General features: G+C 46.0%; 1 protein-coding gene across 7 annotated transcripts in view; it reads right to left on the bottom strand.

Moving 5' to 3' along the window:
* MARK3 (microtubule affinity regulating kinase 3) overlaps positions 1 to 15,760 on the bottom strand; it is a 94,089-nt gene that overhangs the window by 39,015 nt on the left and 39,314 nt on the right. For 5 of the 7 annotated variants that reach the window (XM_080645095.1, XM_080645094.1, XM_080645100.1 and 2 more), the window contains exons 4-5: positions 4,190 to 4,238; positions 1,690 to 1,755 (exon numbers count right to left, since the gene is read on the bottom strand). The exons of the other annotated variants lie outside the window; for them this stretch is intronic. In XM_080645095.1, coding sequence (XP_080501221.1) covers positions 1,690 to 1,755; positions 4,190 to 4,238 — 115 coding nt within the window. The remainder of the gene's footprint in view (positions 1 to 1,689; positions 1,756 to 4,189; positions 4,239 to 15,760) is intronic. 7 annotated transcript variants of the gene reach the window in all.

A 15,760-nucleotide genomic window follows, 5' to 3' on the forward strand; every position in this document is an offset into this window, starting at 1 on the left:
TCTTGTTCTGTTCACACATAAGAACAACCTCTACAACACTGTGCCTGGAACAGATGGGAACAGAAAGCCATGGCCAGCTATACGGTGTCGGAAGGCTGAGCTCCAGGCCTGGCCAAGTGACACAGTGAGACTTCCCGGCCTCCTTGCCTCAAGGACAAAGGCCATCGCTCACTGCCTGGCCCCATCATGGAGTCACTGGGAAGCTCAAGGAGAGATCAGGCAAGAGAAGGCACCTGGGCACTGCTGAGGCTACACAAATGGAAAGGTTCTTAAGATTTACTCTGTACGGTGAGTAGAAAGTACTAGAACTCCATACAGATGGTCAGTTCTCCAGTAATCCTTCAGCTCTTCCTATTACTAACCAACTGTGGAAATACCAACTACATTCTTCAACCACACATTAAAACAGAAGTCACACAACTAGTAACGAATTAGGAGGACGAAAACGGGATGTCAGGGGTGTGCCTACTACTTGCTCACAACAGGCTTCCAATCTTTAATTCAATGGTTAACTCACTACAATGAGGCTACAATTTAACTTTCGTTTTCAGATTTTATCAAATGGATAGAAGTGCTAATGAAAAAATAAAACTCTAACCAAAACAATTTAAGCTACACTATAGTCAAACAGAGTATGTCCCCAGTAATTTATAATTTTATAAAGTAAACTAAATTCTTATTTGTTCAGAAAATGCTGTGTGTCAGACACTGGGCTCGGAGAAGGAAACACCCAAAGGTAAGCAGGACAGCTTCCGACCTCCACAAACCACCCAGGGTCCAACAACTACAAGCTCCCGTGAAATGAGAATCTTTGTGAAAGACAGAGCTGTAAATATGGCTACATATCCATTCACTTCAGAAAAATGTCTACATTTATACAAACTTGCAGGCAAAGAATGACTAGTCCTTAATATTGAAAGAAAATCTAATTATTGCACTATAACCATCACTTCTGGCCTTGGGAAAGAGGGACACCAATGACATTAAAATCTGATAAGGAAAAACAAGTTTATTTCAAACAGGCTAATATCCAGGGTTATATTTAAAAATCTAAGTACTTGAAATAAATAAAATGTGGTGTAGACATGCGCGCGCACACACACACACACACGAATATTATTCAGTCTTAAAAAGGAAGGAAATCCTGTCACATGCTTCAACATAGATGGGCCTTACGGATATTATGCTAAGTGACACAGGCAGTCAGAAGGACAAAAACTGTATGATTCCACTCATATAAGGTCCCTAGAGCAGTCAAAGTCATAAAGACAGAAAGCAGAACGTGGCTGCCAGGGACTGGGGGTGGAGGGAGCAGGGAGGCAGTGTTTAATGGACAGAGCTACAGTTTTGCAACATGGAAAAAGTTGTGTGGGTAGATGGTGGTGATGGTTACACAACAATGTGCATTACTTAATGCCACCGAACTGTACACTTTAAGTGGTTAAAACGGTAACTTTCATGTTGTGTGATTTTACCACAATAAACAAATCCAAGTAGCTGGATATTGTCAATTTAAAATGTTAACAGCGAAACAATCGCAACCCCCAGAACTGCTAACAGCTAGCTTTTCGGACTTTCACCCTAGTGCACTGTGACTGTGCAGAGTAAAGAAACCTAGCGATGATCAATATGGGCGTGTGAGGTGCGCTTCCAAAAGGAAAGAAAGAAAAACAGGGATCAGCTTCTTACCTCCGCTGGCATACTCCATGATTAGGTAGAGTGTTTTGTCAGTTTCGATGACTTCAAATAACTTCACTGGGGGCGGGAGAGGACACAGAAGAAACAAATGTTTGTGTGCATACACCATGTATATATAAACTGTAACTACAAAAAGTAACTATTTTCCGTTTAAGATTTTAATAGAGGGCCCTCTAAAAACTGCTTTTACGACATTTATTATATATCACAACAACAACAGAAAATATTTTGTAAGGCCTTGGGATTCCATAAAAATAATGGTTCTTTCTGGGTGCCGGAGGGGTGTTCCTCGGCGTGCACTCACAGCCTGGTGGGGTGTGCCTGCCCCATCCTCTCTCGCTGCCTGGCAGTGCGTCTGTCCCGCATCTGTCCCGGCAGCTGCCTTCCCAGCAGCTCGTCCCCCGCACCTCAGGAAAAGCCTTATTTCACATTCGAACTGCAGGGACTGCTCAGATCTACTCTACTTCCGCAAGTGCAAATCTATTTACTTTTCGTTCTGGCTTCAAGGATCTATATCATTCCACCTGAGACTTGTATTGCTTGGGAAACATAAATTCTCCAAAAAACAAGGTTCCTTTGTTACTATTCTGAAGCCAGGGACGGAAAGAAGTAGAAGGGATTATACTGTGATTAACTGAAAAGAACTTTTAAAACAATTCTTTTCAATGGGTCAGAGTAACTTTATCTTATCAGATCCTGTGACAGAGAAATAACCTTCCGATTATTGCTAGTTCATAAAACCATTAAAAAATCAAATACACATATTTTTAAATAAAACTAAATTTCTAAAGCTATCAATCACTGTTTTGCATTATCTACTTTATTTTGGTAATACATACTTTAAAATTAAATTTACTGAAGGGTGGGGGGAATGCTAGTCTTTTATATTTGGGGCTATTTTCTGATGTTTTAACAGAGAGTAATAGGCCAAATAAAATGCCTAACATAGTATTTAATATATGTTTGTTGAACTAATGAATAAAACTATCGTATTTCTAAGATGATATATTTGGGTTATCAAGAAAAATCATTGAGATAAATTTAAGACATATATGCTGGAAAACCATCAACATATAAACAAAACCTTTCTCAAATTTCAATGCAAATATTAGCTCTCCTGGGAAAACCATTTTAATCCAATAGTAAATTTTTAGACATTTAAATCTATTATCAAAGATAAATAGATCAAAGATAGGTCAGTTAGTAGTAAGTAGAGAGAACTCCAATCAGGGAACAATTTAATTAATTAAAAAACAAAATAAATATGCTTAAGTTAGCTAGTTCTAGGCAGTAGTAATAAAAAGTGTTTTGGATGAGAAGTTAGAATTTAAAATTCAGAGTTGGCTTGCTAACCAAACGGTTGAAACAAAAAGTGAAGAAAGGCTTTCTTTTTATTACATTCCTTATTTTTCTTTTCTCCAAACATATATTTTACTGATTTTAAGATGTATAGTTTTTCACTTTTTAACTAATATCACTGATAATGGGATGATGGCTTGGTAGCATTGTTTTTTTCTTAGTTCATAAAACGATAAAGCCTTTTAAATAATGGTGGCTCAGATTGGGTAAAACAGAGTATAAACTTAGTCTTCTCTTCCTGTGCCTCAAGAATTCTTAACAGGATATCTTTAACATCAAATGTCACTTCTCCCACCTCCTAGAAGTGATTCTGATAGTAAACTGATACAACTGGCTGTCTTAAGAGTTATTTCACTTTTTGTGTGTATATTTCACTATTCTAATCAATATTTATTAAGTGTTCACTATCTACATGATAAAAGTTATTTTACTCTTGAAGTAGTATTTTTAGACTGCAGGAGCTATTACTGTGTAAAGAAGCAGTTATATTATTTTTAACTATTATGATATATGGGATCAAAAATTTCCACTGAGATATCTATACAACAGGTCAGGATTAGGGAATTTCACACTTTCACCTTGGTCCTACAATTATGATGAGGACAGGACCATGACCCTCCTCATCTTTGAGCCCAGCTCATCACACCCAGCAGAGCTGTGCAGAGGACACGTAAAACAAATCTGTGCCGTATAAAGCAATTCATATCAAAATCCCAGTAGATAACTATCCTATGTCTTTTTAAATGGTTCAATGTACAAGTATTTTCTTAGAAAAGGTCTATCTTTGAAAATCTTAACTCTGACTTAACAGAATTCCCTTCTCTCTAGCTATGAATTAAATATAACTATATTTTCCCAATAATTAAAAAATTAGAATATTATAATCTAATTATAGATGTTTCTACTGCATTGAAGCTTTAAATTCAAATGTTTAGTATCTAAGCTTTTAACTCGTCTTTAGCAAATTTCAGAAAGTTAATCCAAATGATAAACGATTTGGAGATATATTCTATTAAAAGTGTGCCTGGGCTGGGAGGAGGGAAGACATCTCTCCTGGAATACATGTTTAACTTTATGAGATAGTTTCAAGGATGTATTTAGATACAAAAATACTTATGAAAGCAGAAAGTACCTATGTTTGGATGATTTAAAATCTTCATTATTCTTACTTCTCTGAAGAGCTAAAAAACAAACACACAACCCCCCGAAACAGGTTATTACACATTATCTTCCACTGTTGCAATATAAGTTTAACTTTTTACCTAGAGCAGTGGTCGGCAAACTCATTCGTCAACAGAGCCAAATATCAACAGGACAACGATGGAAATTTCTTTTGAGAGCCAAATTTTTTAAACTTAAACTTCTTCTAACGCCACTTCTTCAAAATAGACTCGCCCAGGCCGTGGCATTTTGTGGAAGAGCCACACTCAAGGGGCCAATGGCTCGCGAGCCGCGAGTTGCCGACCACTGACCTAAGAACCGATTCATTGGTAACGTCCAGTAGTTCACATCTAAGACTAACATGCAAGTACAGGGTAACTACGAAGTCGCTTTAACCCCATACCACGCGCCTCCACTTTCTCTTGTGAAAAAGCAGAGGTGCCAGAGAACGCCACCACCAGCCGAATGCTGCTCTGCTGTCTTGAACACACAGGATGGGATTCAGGCAAGAACGGTTTGTGGCTAAACTTCGTCTGACTCAGTCCCAGTGAACTGCATCCTGAGTGTGTGAGATTTATAATGTCAAGGAATTCTATGAGAGATTTTGAACAAAACCATGGCAGAAGTCCTCACAGGAGGTAGGTCACTTAGCATGGAAGCTGTGAGGGACTTAATACCCGGCCCCATCAGCATGCCTCACATGCCCCCTTTTGTACTGGCTGTGTGACTGGCTTTGGCCGATGGGACGCGATTGAATTTGAAGCAAGCAAGGGCAGGACAAGGTGTTTGCGCAGCGGGGCTTGCTTTCTCGGAATGATGTCACCCTAACATGAGGACAGTTTAGCTCTTCGAGGATGAAACACTGCTCGTAGAGAGACCACTGTTCCACCTGAGGGAGCCCCCCAACTCGCCCCCCTGAGTGCTGCCACACAGGAAACCCAGGGGAGACCAGAAGACAGAGTCCCCGGTGAGGCCCAGCAGAGCCGGCCAGCCGTCAGAGTGAGGAGAAATAGGAGCCCGCTGCTGTACGAACAGGTGCTGTGAATTCAGGAGGCCACAGCTTTATGGCCGGGGCGAATACAACAGGATCTCAGAAAACAACAGGCATTGACAGGCCATCTTATCCACCCCTCTTGCAGACCCGTGGAAACCAGAGAAAGAGGAAAAGACCTTCCCATGTCTGTGGGGAGTGTGGCCAGACCAGGTCTCGAGCACACAGTCTCCCCCCACCTGCAGGAGCCAGGGCGGGAGGGCTCTGGAAGCCGAGGAGCGGCCGGCCACGGGCTAAAGGAACTGCGAGAAACCACAGCTCTGGCTGTGCTGGTCCTCGCCCACCACACCCAACCTAGAAGCGGCCCAGCAGCTAACGGAGACACGGACGTATGTGAGCCCAGAGCTTAAACACACGGAACCAGATGAACAGACTTCCTGTCTGGAACACGGACTCATCTCCGAAGGCAGCGGCGTTTTTACGGCCAACATAAACACCCCGGCTGCTGCGGTGGCCGTCCTCAGATCTTCGTTCCAGACGAGAAGACCGCCACCCTGACAACCCACCGTGCAGGCCCGAGTCCTTTCCTAGCTTCCCTCTGCCAAGCTGACACAGAAACCCCGTGTTCCCATCTGTAAGGCCGAACGCGTAGCTGGAGTTGGAACCTCCCCGTTATTTCCACAACAGCGAAGTCCGAAGAGCTCCGGGTCGGCTGCCACACCCCGCAGCTTAGGACCCCGCACCTGGAGGAAAGCCATGGCCACGGCGGCCTCCGGTCACCCCTCCAACCTCAGCTCAGTCACTGCTCCGGCAACCCCGATGCCTGTGAGGACGCAGAACACCCCCAGCTCTTCTTTCCTCGGCGTCTTTTCCCCTTTTCATCCTTCCGGTCTCTGGGAGATTGAAGACCTCATCCAAGCCCGTCTCCCGTGCTCTACAGCATTCTTCCCCAGAATGTTTTTCAAGTTGGGACGGTACATTTCGGTGTACCTACTTATGCCACCTCACCGTCCGCAGGGAGCACAGCTGTCTCCTTTTAGGCCCCCCCCCCGCCCCCATGCACACAGCTGAAACCAAGCCGGGCACACACAGGACCCCATCTGTTTGAGAAATGTCTGCGGGAAGCACTACCTCCTGGCAAGTACCACACCGCCCGCTACAGGGCTGTGAGGGTCTGCGGCCGGAGAGCAGGCTGAAAGAAGGCAATTGTTTTTTAAAATGCCTCCCAGCAGTCCAGCACTGAAACAAAGTAATTAGAACCAAAGAGCGAAAAAGGATGGGCCAGTACAGGAGCTGAAGGGGGAGAATGCTCTTGTGACAGATGGCACCATGGAGGGAAGGGGACCCTACAGGCCTAACAAAGGGCGCCCCCAGCAGGAAGCGGGCGCTGTGTGCTCCGTGTGTCTGAGCGGAGATGCGGAGGTGTGACCAGCGAGAACCTAGTGACCTATCTGGCTCCGAAGTGTGCTTCCAAGTGCCGACACCAGGCCCCACCAGTCACCAGATCGGAACCGGGCCTTGAGAATTACTGTTCAGCAAGCACCAGGGCTGGTAGTTTTCTTGTTCTTTAAAAAAAAAATGTATTTTTAATTCATTTTAGAGAAGGAAAGGGAGGGAGAGGGAAAGAGACAGACAGAAACATCAATAATGAGAGAGAATCATTTATCGCCTGCCTACTGCACACCCCCCCACTGGAGATCAAGCCCACAACCCGGGCATGTGCCCTGACCAGGAATCAAACCTCGACCTCCTGGTTAGGTCAGTGCTCAACCACTGAGCCACACCGGCCGGGCAGGTGTGGTAGTTTTTAAGTATGTCCACACATTCCCTGACAATCTTCGCCTCCGAAGGAAGAACTTACGCTCTCCCTTTGAGTACAGGGGCACTCAGTGATAAGGAACGGAGGAAGGCAGAAGCAGTGGGGGGCTAAGAGGCTGGCCAGGCCAGCAAAAGGTGCTGTGGCTCGGTGAGGACACTGGGTTCCCAGGTGGACAGGCCCAGCTGCCAGGGAGACCTCATGCCCACAGCGGAGGCAAGTGCAGTCTCCTGACAGCAGCCAGGCGAAGCCCTGTGGGAGCGGCCACCAGCCCACACAGGGAGGCCTGCAGCTGTGGCTCTCACCTAGTGGTTGGCAAACTGCGGCTCGTGAGCCACATGCGGCTCTTTGGCCCCTTGAGTGTGGCTCTTCCACAAAATACCATGGGGCCTGGGCGAGTCTGTTTTGAAGAAGTGGCGTTAGAAGAAGTTTAAGTTTAAAAAATCTGGCTCTCAAAAGAAATCTCAATCGTTGTCCTGTTGGTATTTGGCTCTGTGACGAATGAGTTTGCCGACCACTGCTCTAACTGGAGAGCACCCGAGCTAGAACCGTGCAGCGGTCACCCCCGCACACATGACTCAGAAACTTCGAGATAACAACGTGTTTAGGTTGCTGAGCTTTGGAGTAATCAGAGAGCAGCAGGCGAATGCTACACCACAGACACGCATGAGGGCCCCTGGGTTACAGCAGGCGCCACACAGCGGGACGAGCTGTGACACAGGAAAGGTGCCGAGGTGAGGAGTACAAGCTTGACTGTGCGGGCAGAGGAGCCGCCCAGGTTCCCGCACCGGCCAGTGTCTATCAGAATCACCCTTACTCCATCAGGGAGAAATGAGTTAAACTCACACCAAGGCAACTAACTAAGGGGGAGCAAGCCCGGGGCCAACCGTTATCAAGTGCCATGTGTGACACAGAGCCAGAAGCTTCACACCCATGACCACATCTAACGGCATCTCCCCACCTATCAGGTGACCGAGAAAGGGAAGAAACTTGTCCAAGGCCTCCCCCCGCCCCCCGCCACCCCGCTAGGAGGTCCCATACCGGGACTCGGAGCTGCCTGACTCCAAAGTCCACACGCACTCCAGGATTCCACGCAACCCCTTCAAAATGTTCAAGTAATATGACTGATCGAGTACAAGCTGCTGCTATAGGAAACCCCAGAGCAATAGGTGGCTGGCAGAGAACTTCTTAAAAAGTCAACAATTACATATGTGATAATGCCAGAGATATCATATATTCAGATCAACTGTGAGCCCGATGGCTAAAGATAGTTAAATTTGCACAGAAATCATTTATTAAAGAAAACTGGAACGTTAGAAGTCCCATCAGAGCTGTAAACGTAAGTTTTAAAGTTTTGTTATAAAAGAACATTTAAGAGAAATTTACCTACTTCTACTGTCTTAATTCAGCTTATTTTTACACACTTCCTTTCAATCTTCTGCAGATGCTAGTTGTAAAAAATAAAATGGATACGCCTTGGTTCACTTGGAGTACCGCCCCATACACTAGAAGGTCTCGGGTTTAATTCCTGGTCAGGACATTACTAGGTGTCAGGTTCGACCCCCAGCCCCAGTTGGTCATGTGGGAGGCAACCAGTCGATATTTTGCTCTCGCAGTGATGTTTTCTGTCCCCCTCCGGACTTTCCCCTCTCTCTAAAAATCAATGAACGTGGACTTGGGTGAGTATTAAAAACAAAAACCCAGAAACGTATAAAGTGAAAGAATTCTCTCTTCACTGAGCAATTGGCACCCTCCACACATCATCACATCCTCTTGTCCTCTAGGAACTGGTACACAGGAGCCGAACAAACATCTCTGAAGGGAAAAACTCGGGACTCTGGTGATCAGAATACCAAGGACACCAAACCTACCACATCACATAATAAACACGTGTCCCAATAGCCAGAACTTGGGATGTACAGGAATTCTCTCTGGGAAAACAATTTACCAAGCAATATAAAAATGAAATGAGCACATGAGCACATGACCGAGAGCATGGGGGGACGCGGGAGTTCTCGACATGAAAGTGTGATCTAAACTCCAGGAGGAGGTCTGAGACGAAGGGATGGGCCAGGAGGCGGAATGACGAGGTGTGTGTGAGAAATAATGGAAGGGGTAACTGCTCACCCTCTTCTTTAACAGGACAGAGCTGCACTGTAAATCCAAGAAGAATGAGTACGCATTTAGCAGCCTTGGGTGGAGAAGGAGACACGGTCAGAACTATTCAGAGGGTTGGAGGAGGGAGGCCGCTGTAGCTGACACCCATGTTTGTGGATACGGATGCCGCTGAGACAGGGAAGACACAATGGCGGGAAAGGCAAGGCAGGCTGGGGCTGGTTCCAGACTCCCCGCGAGGGGCAGTTAAGTGACGACGGTGAGAGCACAGTTTGCATTTGGTGCTTAGGTCTGAAGCTCAGGACAGAAATCTGCGTCCAGATTTCTAAATCCCGGGCTAAGACTCCCAGTGTAAAGAGAGCACCCTCGGAGGGCAAGGACACCCCTCACTGTGCAGAAGGAAAGGACAGGCTGGCCCAGGGACAACATTTCAGGGAGAACAGTCCACACTGTGAGCTCAGAACGGGCAGGGAGAGAATGAAGGCCAGATGCTGAGCCGCAGACCGACCTGTGGGGTCAGAAATGGTTGATCTGCGCCGAGGTCCCAGATCCTAGAGCACCTCTGGGTGCTTCCTGAAGGAACAGCGAAGGAGGACACGCCTGCCTTCCCGCATCACTGTGCGAAACTGTCCATTTGTCTCACTGACCACGCTGAGCACAGCACCTCTGTGAATGCAAGAACAAACCCAAGACCCTCTCAGGCAAAACCAAGGGAGCGGGGCTGGCAAAGCCCAGGGTTCATGGAGAAAAATTGTCAAGAAAATGCACTGCTGAGAAGAAAAAGAAAAATGTGTCTTTCCTTCTCTGCACAGAGAAACATCTCTGGGAGGACCAATGGAGACGATGCCACTGGTTGTCCCAAGGGCAGTGCCCTGGGTGTGGAAGTCAGGGGGCAGATGAAGACTTTTTTTCTATACTTTTTGTGCCCTGTGAACTACATAACTACATTACCTATCTCCCCCAAATCTGAATTTTACAGAAATGGATTGAGAAACAAAGAAAAGTGGGGTTTTGTTGGTTTAGCTAAAAGAGAAATTCCTGAAAAACAAACAGTAGACAAAAATCACTGTATTGTGACCACTTAGCAAGAAGGGTTGACTGTTGCCCTGGCCGGTGTTGCTCAGTGGGTAGAGCACCGGCCTGGGGACCAAAGGGTCCTGGGTTCGATTCCGGTCAAGGGCATGTACCGCGGCGGCAGGCTCCTCTCCCGCCCGGGACCCTGGTCAGGGCGCATGCAGGAGGCAACCCATCGGCGTGTTTCTCTCGCATCGATATTTCTCTCTGTCGTTCCCTCTCTTCCACTCTCTCCCTGAAAATCAATGGGAAAATATCCTCGGGTGAGGATTAAAAAAAGGGGGGGGGGGGGGGACTGACTGTTGCTTTGCATCGTGTGAACCAAGGCTGCTGGTGGGTGAAAGGCAAGCCAATTTCCAGGGAATCCATCGGCTTAAAGTCAAGCAAACCCGAGAGCTGGCTCAGTAAGGCAAGATTTAAGGCGGGTTAAAAAGATTTGATCACTTTTAGAACCACCTTAACATTAAAATGAGGAACAAAATATGAGAGTTAACAAATGAGAGGGAAATGCAATAATTAACAGCATCATTAAAGGCCATTTGTTAAACACTAGCCCAAAGCTGTGGCCTCTCCAACCCAGGGAGCGCAGTCTACGGACACGTGGAGACACGTGTGATCAGGGGTGGGGAACCTTTTTTCTGCCAAGGGCCATTAGACATTTATAACATCATTCTCGGGCCATACAAGATTATCAACCTAAAAATTATGTTGCTATGAAAAAAAGTCCCTAGACTCATTGACTTTCAAGTCCCGCCTCTGGTTGCCTTGGCGGCAGGGCCAGACCAAATGGCACGGCCCGGGGGTCAGATGTTCCCCAGCCCGGCGAGGATGTGCTGCCCGGTACTGAGCCACAATCTCACTGATGCCACGGAGGTGATTGCTCAAGTCCTGCTGTTACAGCATTACAGGGGTCACCCCTGGTATACACATCCCCGCACCTGTATTGGCAGGGTCGGTGCCTAGAAATCCAATGGGGCCAAGGGCACACATGCTTGTACAACACTGCAAGTGCTATATTAGCTAAACACGTAATTTACAGTATTGGCAAAGTTAGGAGATTTCCTGTTTCTCTACGCTCTTGTCAACACCATGTACTGTCAAATTTGGCAGATTTTAGGATGGCATCATTTAGGGTGGTGAACGTTTTTACGTGAATACTGACCATCTGACCTATTAACTACCAAGTGGATCTTCTGATTACTTCTACTAGGTTATATGGTCCTGTTTCTTTTTTTTGTTTTGTTTTAACCCTCATCCAAGGATATTTTTTTGCATTGATTTTTAGAGAGAGTGAAAGGGAGAGAGGGGGAGAGGAGAGAGAGAGAGAGAGAGAGAGAAATAACAATGTTGGCATCAGTGGACTCCCAAATGTGGATGGAAAACAGTACAAGTGTTTGGGGCTGGGGGGCGGGGGGGTGGGCGGGTCGTGTATAGGTGGACCAGCACAGTCCAAACCCGTGTTGTTCAGGGCTCACCTGCATGAGGAAGGAGACCTGCCTGCCATGGCGGACAATGCTGAGCACTTATCCAAAGTCACCGGGATCCCCTTTTCTTTGCTGACTTTGCAGGAGCAATCCTTTCAACTCTTCCACGATTTTATCTACTATTGAATTCATGCTTCCCCTTCCTGTCCTCTGTGCGAGGTCTATCACATTTTGGCTAAATAAATATTGTTTTCTAATCTTTCTTTTTAAAAATCCTCACCTGAGGATATTTTTTTCCATTTATTTTTTAGAGAAAGTGGAAGGGAGGGATTTCATTTTTTTTTTTTTTTGGTTGAATAATATTCCCGTGTGTGTGTGTGTGTGTGTGTGTGTGTGCGCGCGCGCGCACGCGCTTGCTTTTTGATTTCTGCAAATGGTTCCATGCTATGTTCTAAGTTTAATCTATTTAAAGTATCTGGCTCTTCAGTGACTTCTCTAGACTGGCACAATGCGCTCCCTTTGCGCTCTCCCTCTCCGTTCCCTCTCCTGCGCTCCCAAGGCCTTTCTTTTGTTTGTAACTCGTTTCCTGCGCCTATGCAGCCCAACTGGCTCATTTCCACCACTTTGTAACTGTTTAAATGAACGTCCTCTTACACTTTGAGAAGAAAATAGCCAATGAATCACTGGTACAACCAAAAACAAATTCTCATATTCTCCATCTACTCTTAATATCGAGCCGCTTCTTATTTCCTGCCAAAGAGAAAGAAGTCAGGCGATAAATGAAGAAGTTCCCCAGAAGGCAGAAGCTGCGCCGAAGCTGGGTTTCTCCCATTTCCAGTGCTGCTTTGGACATCCGACAATAAGGAAATACACATCCGTTCTTAGTCTCAATACGTCAAACATGTATCATCAAGAAGGACTTGTCTTCCATTTCACTTACCACACTCTGTTTCTATCAGTGCACCAGATCCATCACACTGACCCCAATACAGATGCCAGATTGCCAATAATATTCAGGACTAACAACCACTTTCTTAATGGCCCGAATCGTTAGCCTGCTACAAGTCAGCATGAAAAGAGGAAGGTGTTAAGACAGGAAACGTTGAATAGACTTGTTCAATGAAAACGACTTGTGCTTCACCTGAAGGGGACGGGGACGGGGACGGGGAAGGAAAGAAGTGAAGATACTGGGTAAGAGTCACTCCCAGGAGAGTCGGAGAGAGGAGGAAACAGTCGGTGGCAGCAGTCTAAGACGTAGGACACTGGGGGAGGTTAGCTTTAGGAAGGGAAGGGAAATGACTAACGTTGAGGGGAACCAAAGAAAGTCTAGGAGCCATTCTCACCTGGGCTGTGCACTGGGGATCCCTCAGACTCATCTTGGAGCCTTCAAGCCAGGACCTCTGGGGATTTTAGGGGGGGGGGGGGTGGATTTTGAAGGAAACATTTTAAAAAATATTATATAGTAAATTTATTTATTTTTAATGGGATTTACTGGGGTGATGTCAATAAAATTATATAAATTTCAAGTATACAATTCTACACTGAGTGGCCAGATTATTATGATCTCTGAACACAAAATAATCTGGCCACTCAGTGTATATCCTATATAATCCTATATAATAAAAGGCTAATATGCAAATTGTCCCCTCGACCAGGAGTTCGACCAGCAGGCAGGCCAGCCAACCGCCCATGTCCCCTCCCCTGGCCAGGCTGGCCAGACCCCACCCATGCACTTGGGGGGTGGTCCTCAGCCTGGCCTGTGCCCTCTTGCAGTCCAGGAGCCCTCGGTGGACGTCCAACTGATGGCTTAGGCCCGCTCCCCACGGGAGAGGCTCCTGTCACCACTGCTGCACTTGCCAGCAGTGAGCCTGGCTCAAGGCTTCTGGCTGAGTGGCGTCCCCCTGTGGGAGCAAATGGTTCCATGCTATGTTCTACGCTCTTGCATTGAGCGTCTGCCCCCTGGTGGTCAGTGCGTGCCACGGTGACCAGTCGTTCTGCTGCTTGGCCGATTTGCATATTAGCCTTTTATTATACAGGATACACACACACACACACACACACACACACACACACACACACACACACACAGAGTGGTCAGATTATTATGCTTTCAGAGATCATAATAATCTGGCCACTCAGTGTATAATACATCATCTGTCTACTGTATTATGTGTTCACCACCCCAAGTTGTTTCTGGTTCTTTAAATTCCACAGATGATTCTAATGCACAGCTAGGGCTGAAAACGACTGGTTTAAGGAGGCTGAAGCAAAGTGCCCCAAATAAGCCAGCGGTGGTAGCAGCAAAAGTAGTTCTATCGTGGATACATGAAAAGCATGGGCTGGTTCTCTGCCTCCAAATTATATGGCTCCTTCCCTGATATGACCCATGACTAGGACGCCCTGAGATGCCAAAAAGGCCACCACTGTTACAGAGCTCTACGCATTAACAGTGGCTCCAAAACAAACACCGGCTTTAAAAAGAAAAAAAGCCTGAGTGGGTGTAAGCAGGATTTCTTCGAAAAAACAAAACAAAACCCTGATCAAAGGAATCTAGTCCTTGATGGTTTACTCAATGGTTAGAGTGTTGACCCAAGGACTAAGGAGTCGAAGGTTCGATTCCTGGTCAAGAGCACGGTTCAATCCCTGGCTCTGGTTGGGGCTCATGCAGAGTCAATAATCATTTAGCAACCTATTGTATATTTAGCACAGACTTGAATTTAATGTTCATTCTTTTGTTGTCCTTAATATTTTTTATTACATTTTTTAAAACATGGGGATTTCCCTTTCTCTCTTACTGAAACCTGCATTGCAGAATGGTGCTTGAACTTTACTCAAAAAATGCTTTACTGCTGGGCCAGCAGGATCTTTACCTAAAGGGTGTATTCTCTACTAAAGGGCCTTGTCAGATATTTTAGCTGGACGAATTATCCTTATCCAATTTATACAGCATCGAACTAGAAGTGATAGCTAATACAAAGACTCATTATTTTAAAAATACCCCAATAGTCTGGAATTATGGCAGAAAACCAGTATTAGCACAAATCAAATAAATTCAGGTAAGAAAAAAAATCAACAATACTCATGAACTAAACTAGGCCTTTGCTGAAGGCAATTATTCCTGTGGCTGGCCCAAGAAGAGAAGAATTTACTCAGGAGACTGAACCAAGACCCAAGATAAGAGTGCTATGTTTGCAGTAGTAGAATTAACCTCTAAGACTGCATATGGCAGAATAGAGAACACTACTGAGTAAGTTTCTAAAAGACAGATCGATGCCAGAGCAAATGAAAAGAAAAAAAGAGCATCTGACACTGGAAAAGATGGCACAGTAAGGAGCAGCCTGCATTCCTAGATGTGCTTAAAGCTGGCTAACCATTTATCACTCCTATGTCTGCCTCCCTCTCACCCCCCTTTTCCCCTCCTCCTCCCCCGCCTGCTTCTCTTAAGTACCTGAAATATTCCTCCAAACTTGAAACTATTAACCACTTTATTTAAAAATACATGTATGTATATTTTTAAAATTGATTTCAGAGAGGAAGGGAGAGGGAGAGATAGAAACATCAATGATGAGAGAGAATCCTTTATCGGCTGCCTCCTACTGGGAATCAAGCCCGCAACCTGGGCATGTGCCCTGACCGGGAATCGAACTGTGACCTCCTGGTTCATAGGTCGACGCTCAACCACTGAGTGACACCAGACGGGCTTAACTACCTTCTTTATAGCTACCACAAAGGAGAACCCCAGGTCAGCTCCCATCCAAGTTTTTATGAACTCCGAATGGGGGCAATTTAATTACAGTCAGGTGGCACGATGGGATGCAAAGAGCCCATATCTCAGTCAGACCAGTATTGGTGTCTTCGTTCCATCGCTTACTGACCGGACAGCTGGACTGCGCCCCTCCCCAGCTGTCTCCTTGCAGGATCAGCACGGTGATAATGCTGAAGCAGCGGAGTATGCAGAAGAAACGGCACCTATCAGAGCTACTGTGAGCGAGTTCAAGGCCTCTGTGTGTAAGAGCACGACAGGCCCAGGCTCCAGTATTAACGACCGTGATTCCCATGCATTAGTATACAACAGTGAGCCAGGGCACCGCTGAGCACAAGTGCTCTATGGTCTGAACCGGG

The sequence above is a fragment of the Plecotus auritus genome, assembly GCF_963455305.1.
Source record: "Plecotus auritus genome assembly, chromosome: 1".
Lineage (NCBI taxonomy): Eukaryota > Metazoa > Chordata > Mammalia > Chiroptera > Vespertilionidae > Plecotus > Plecotus auritus.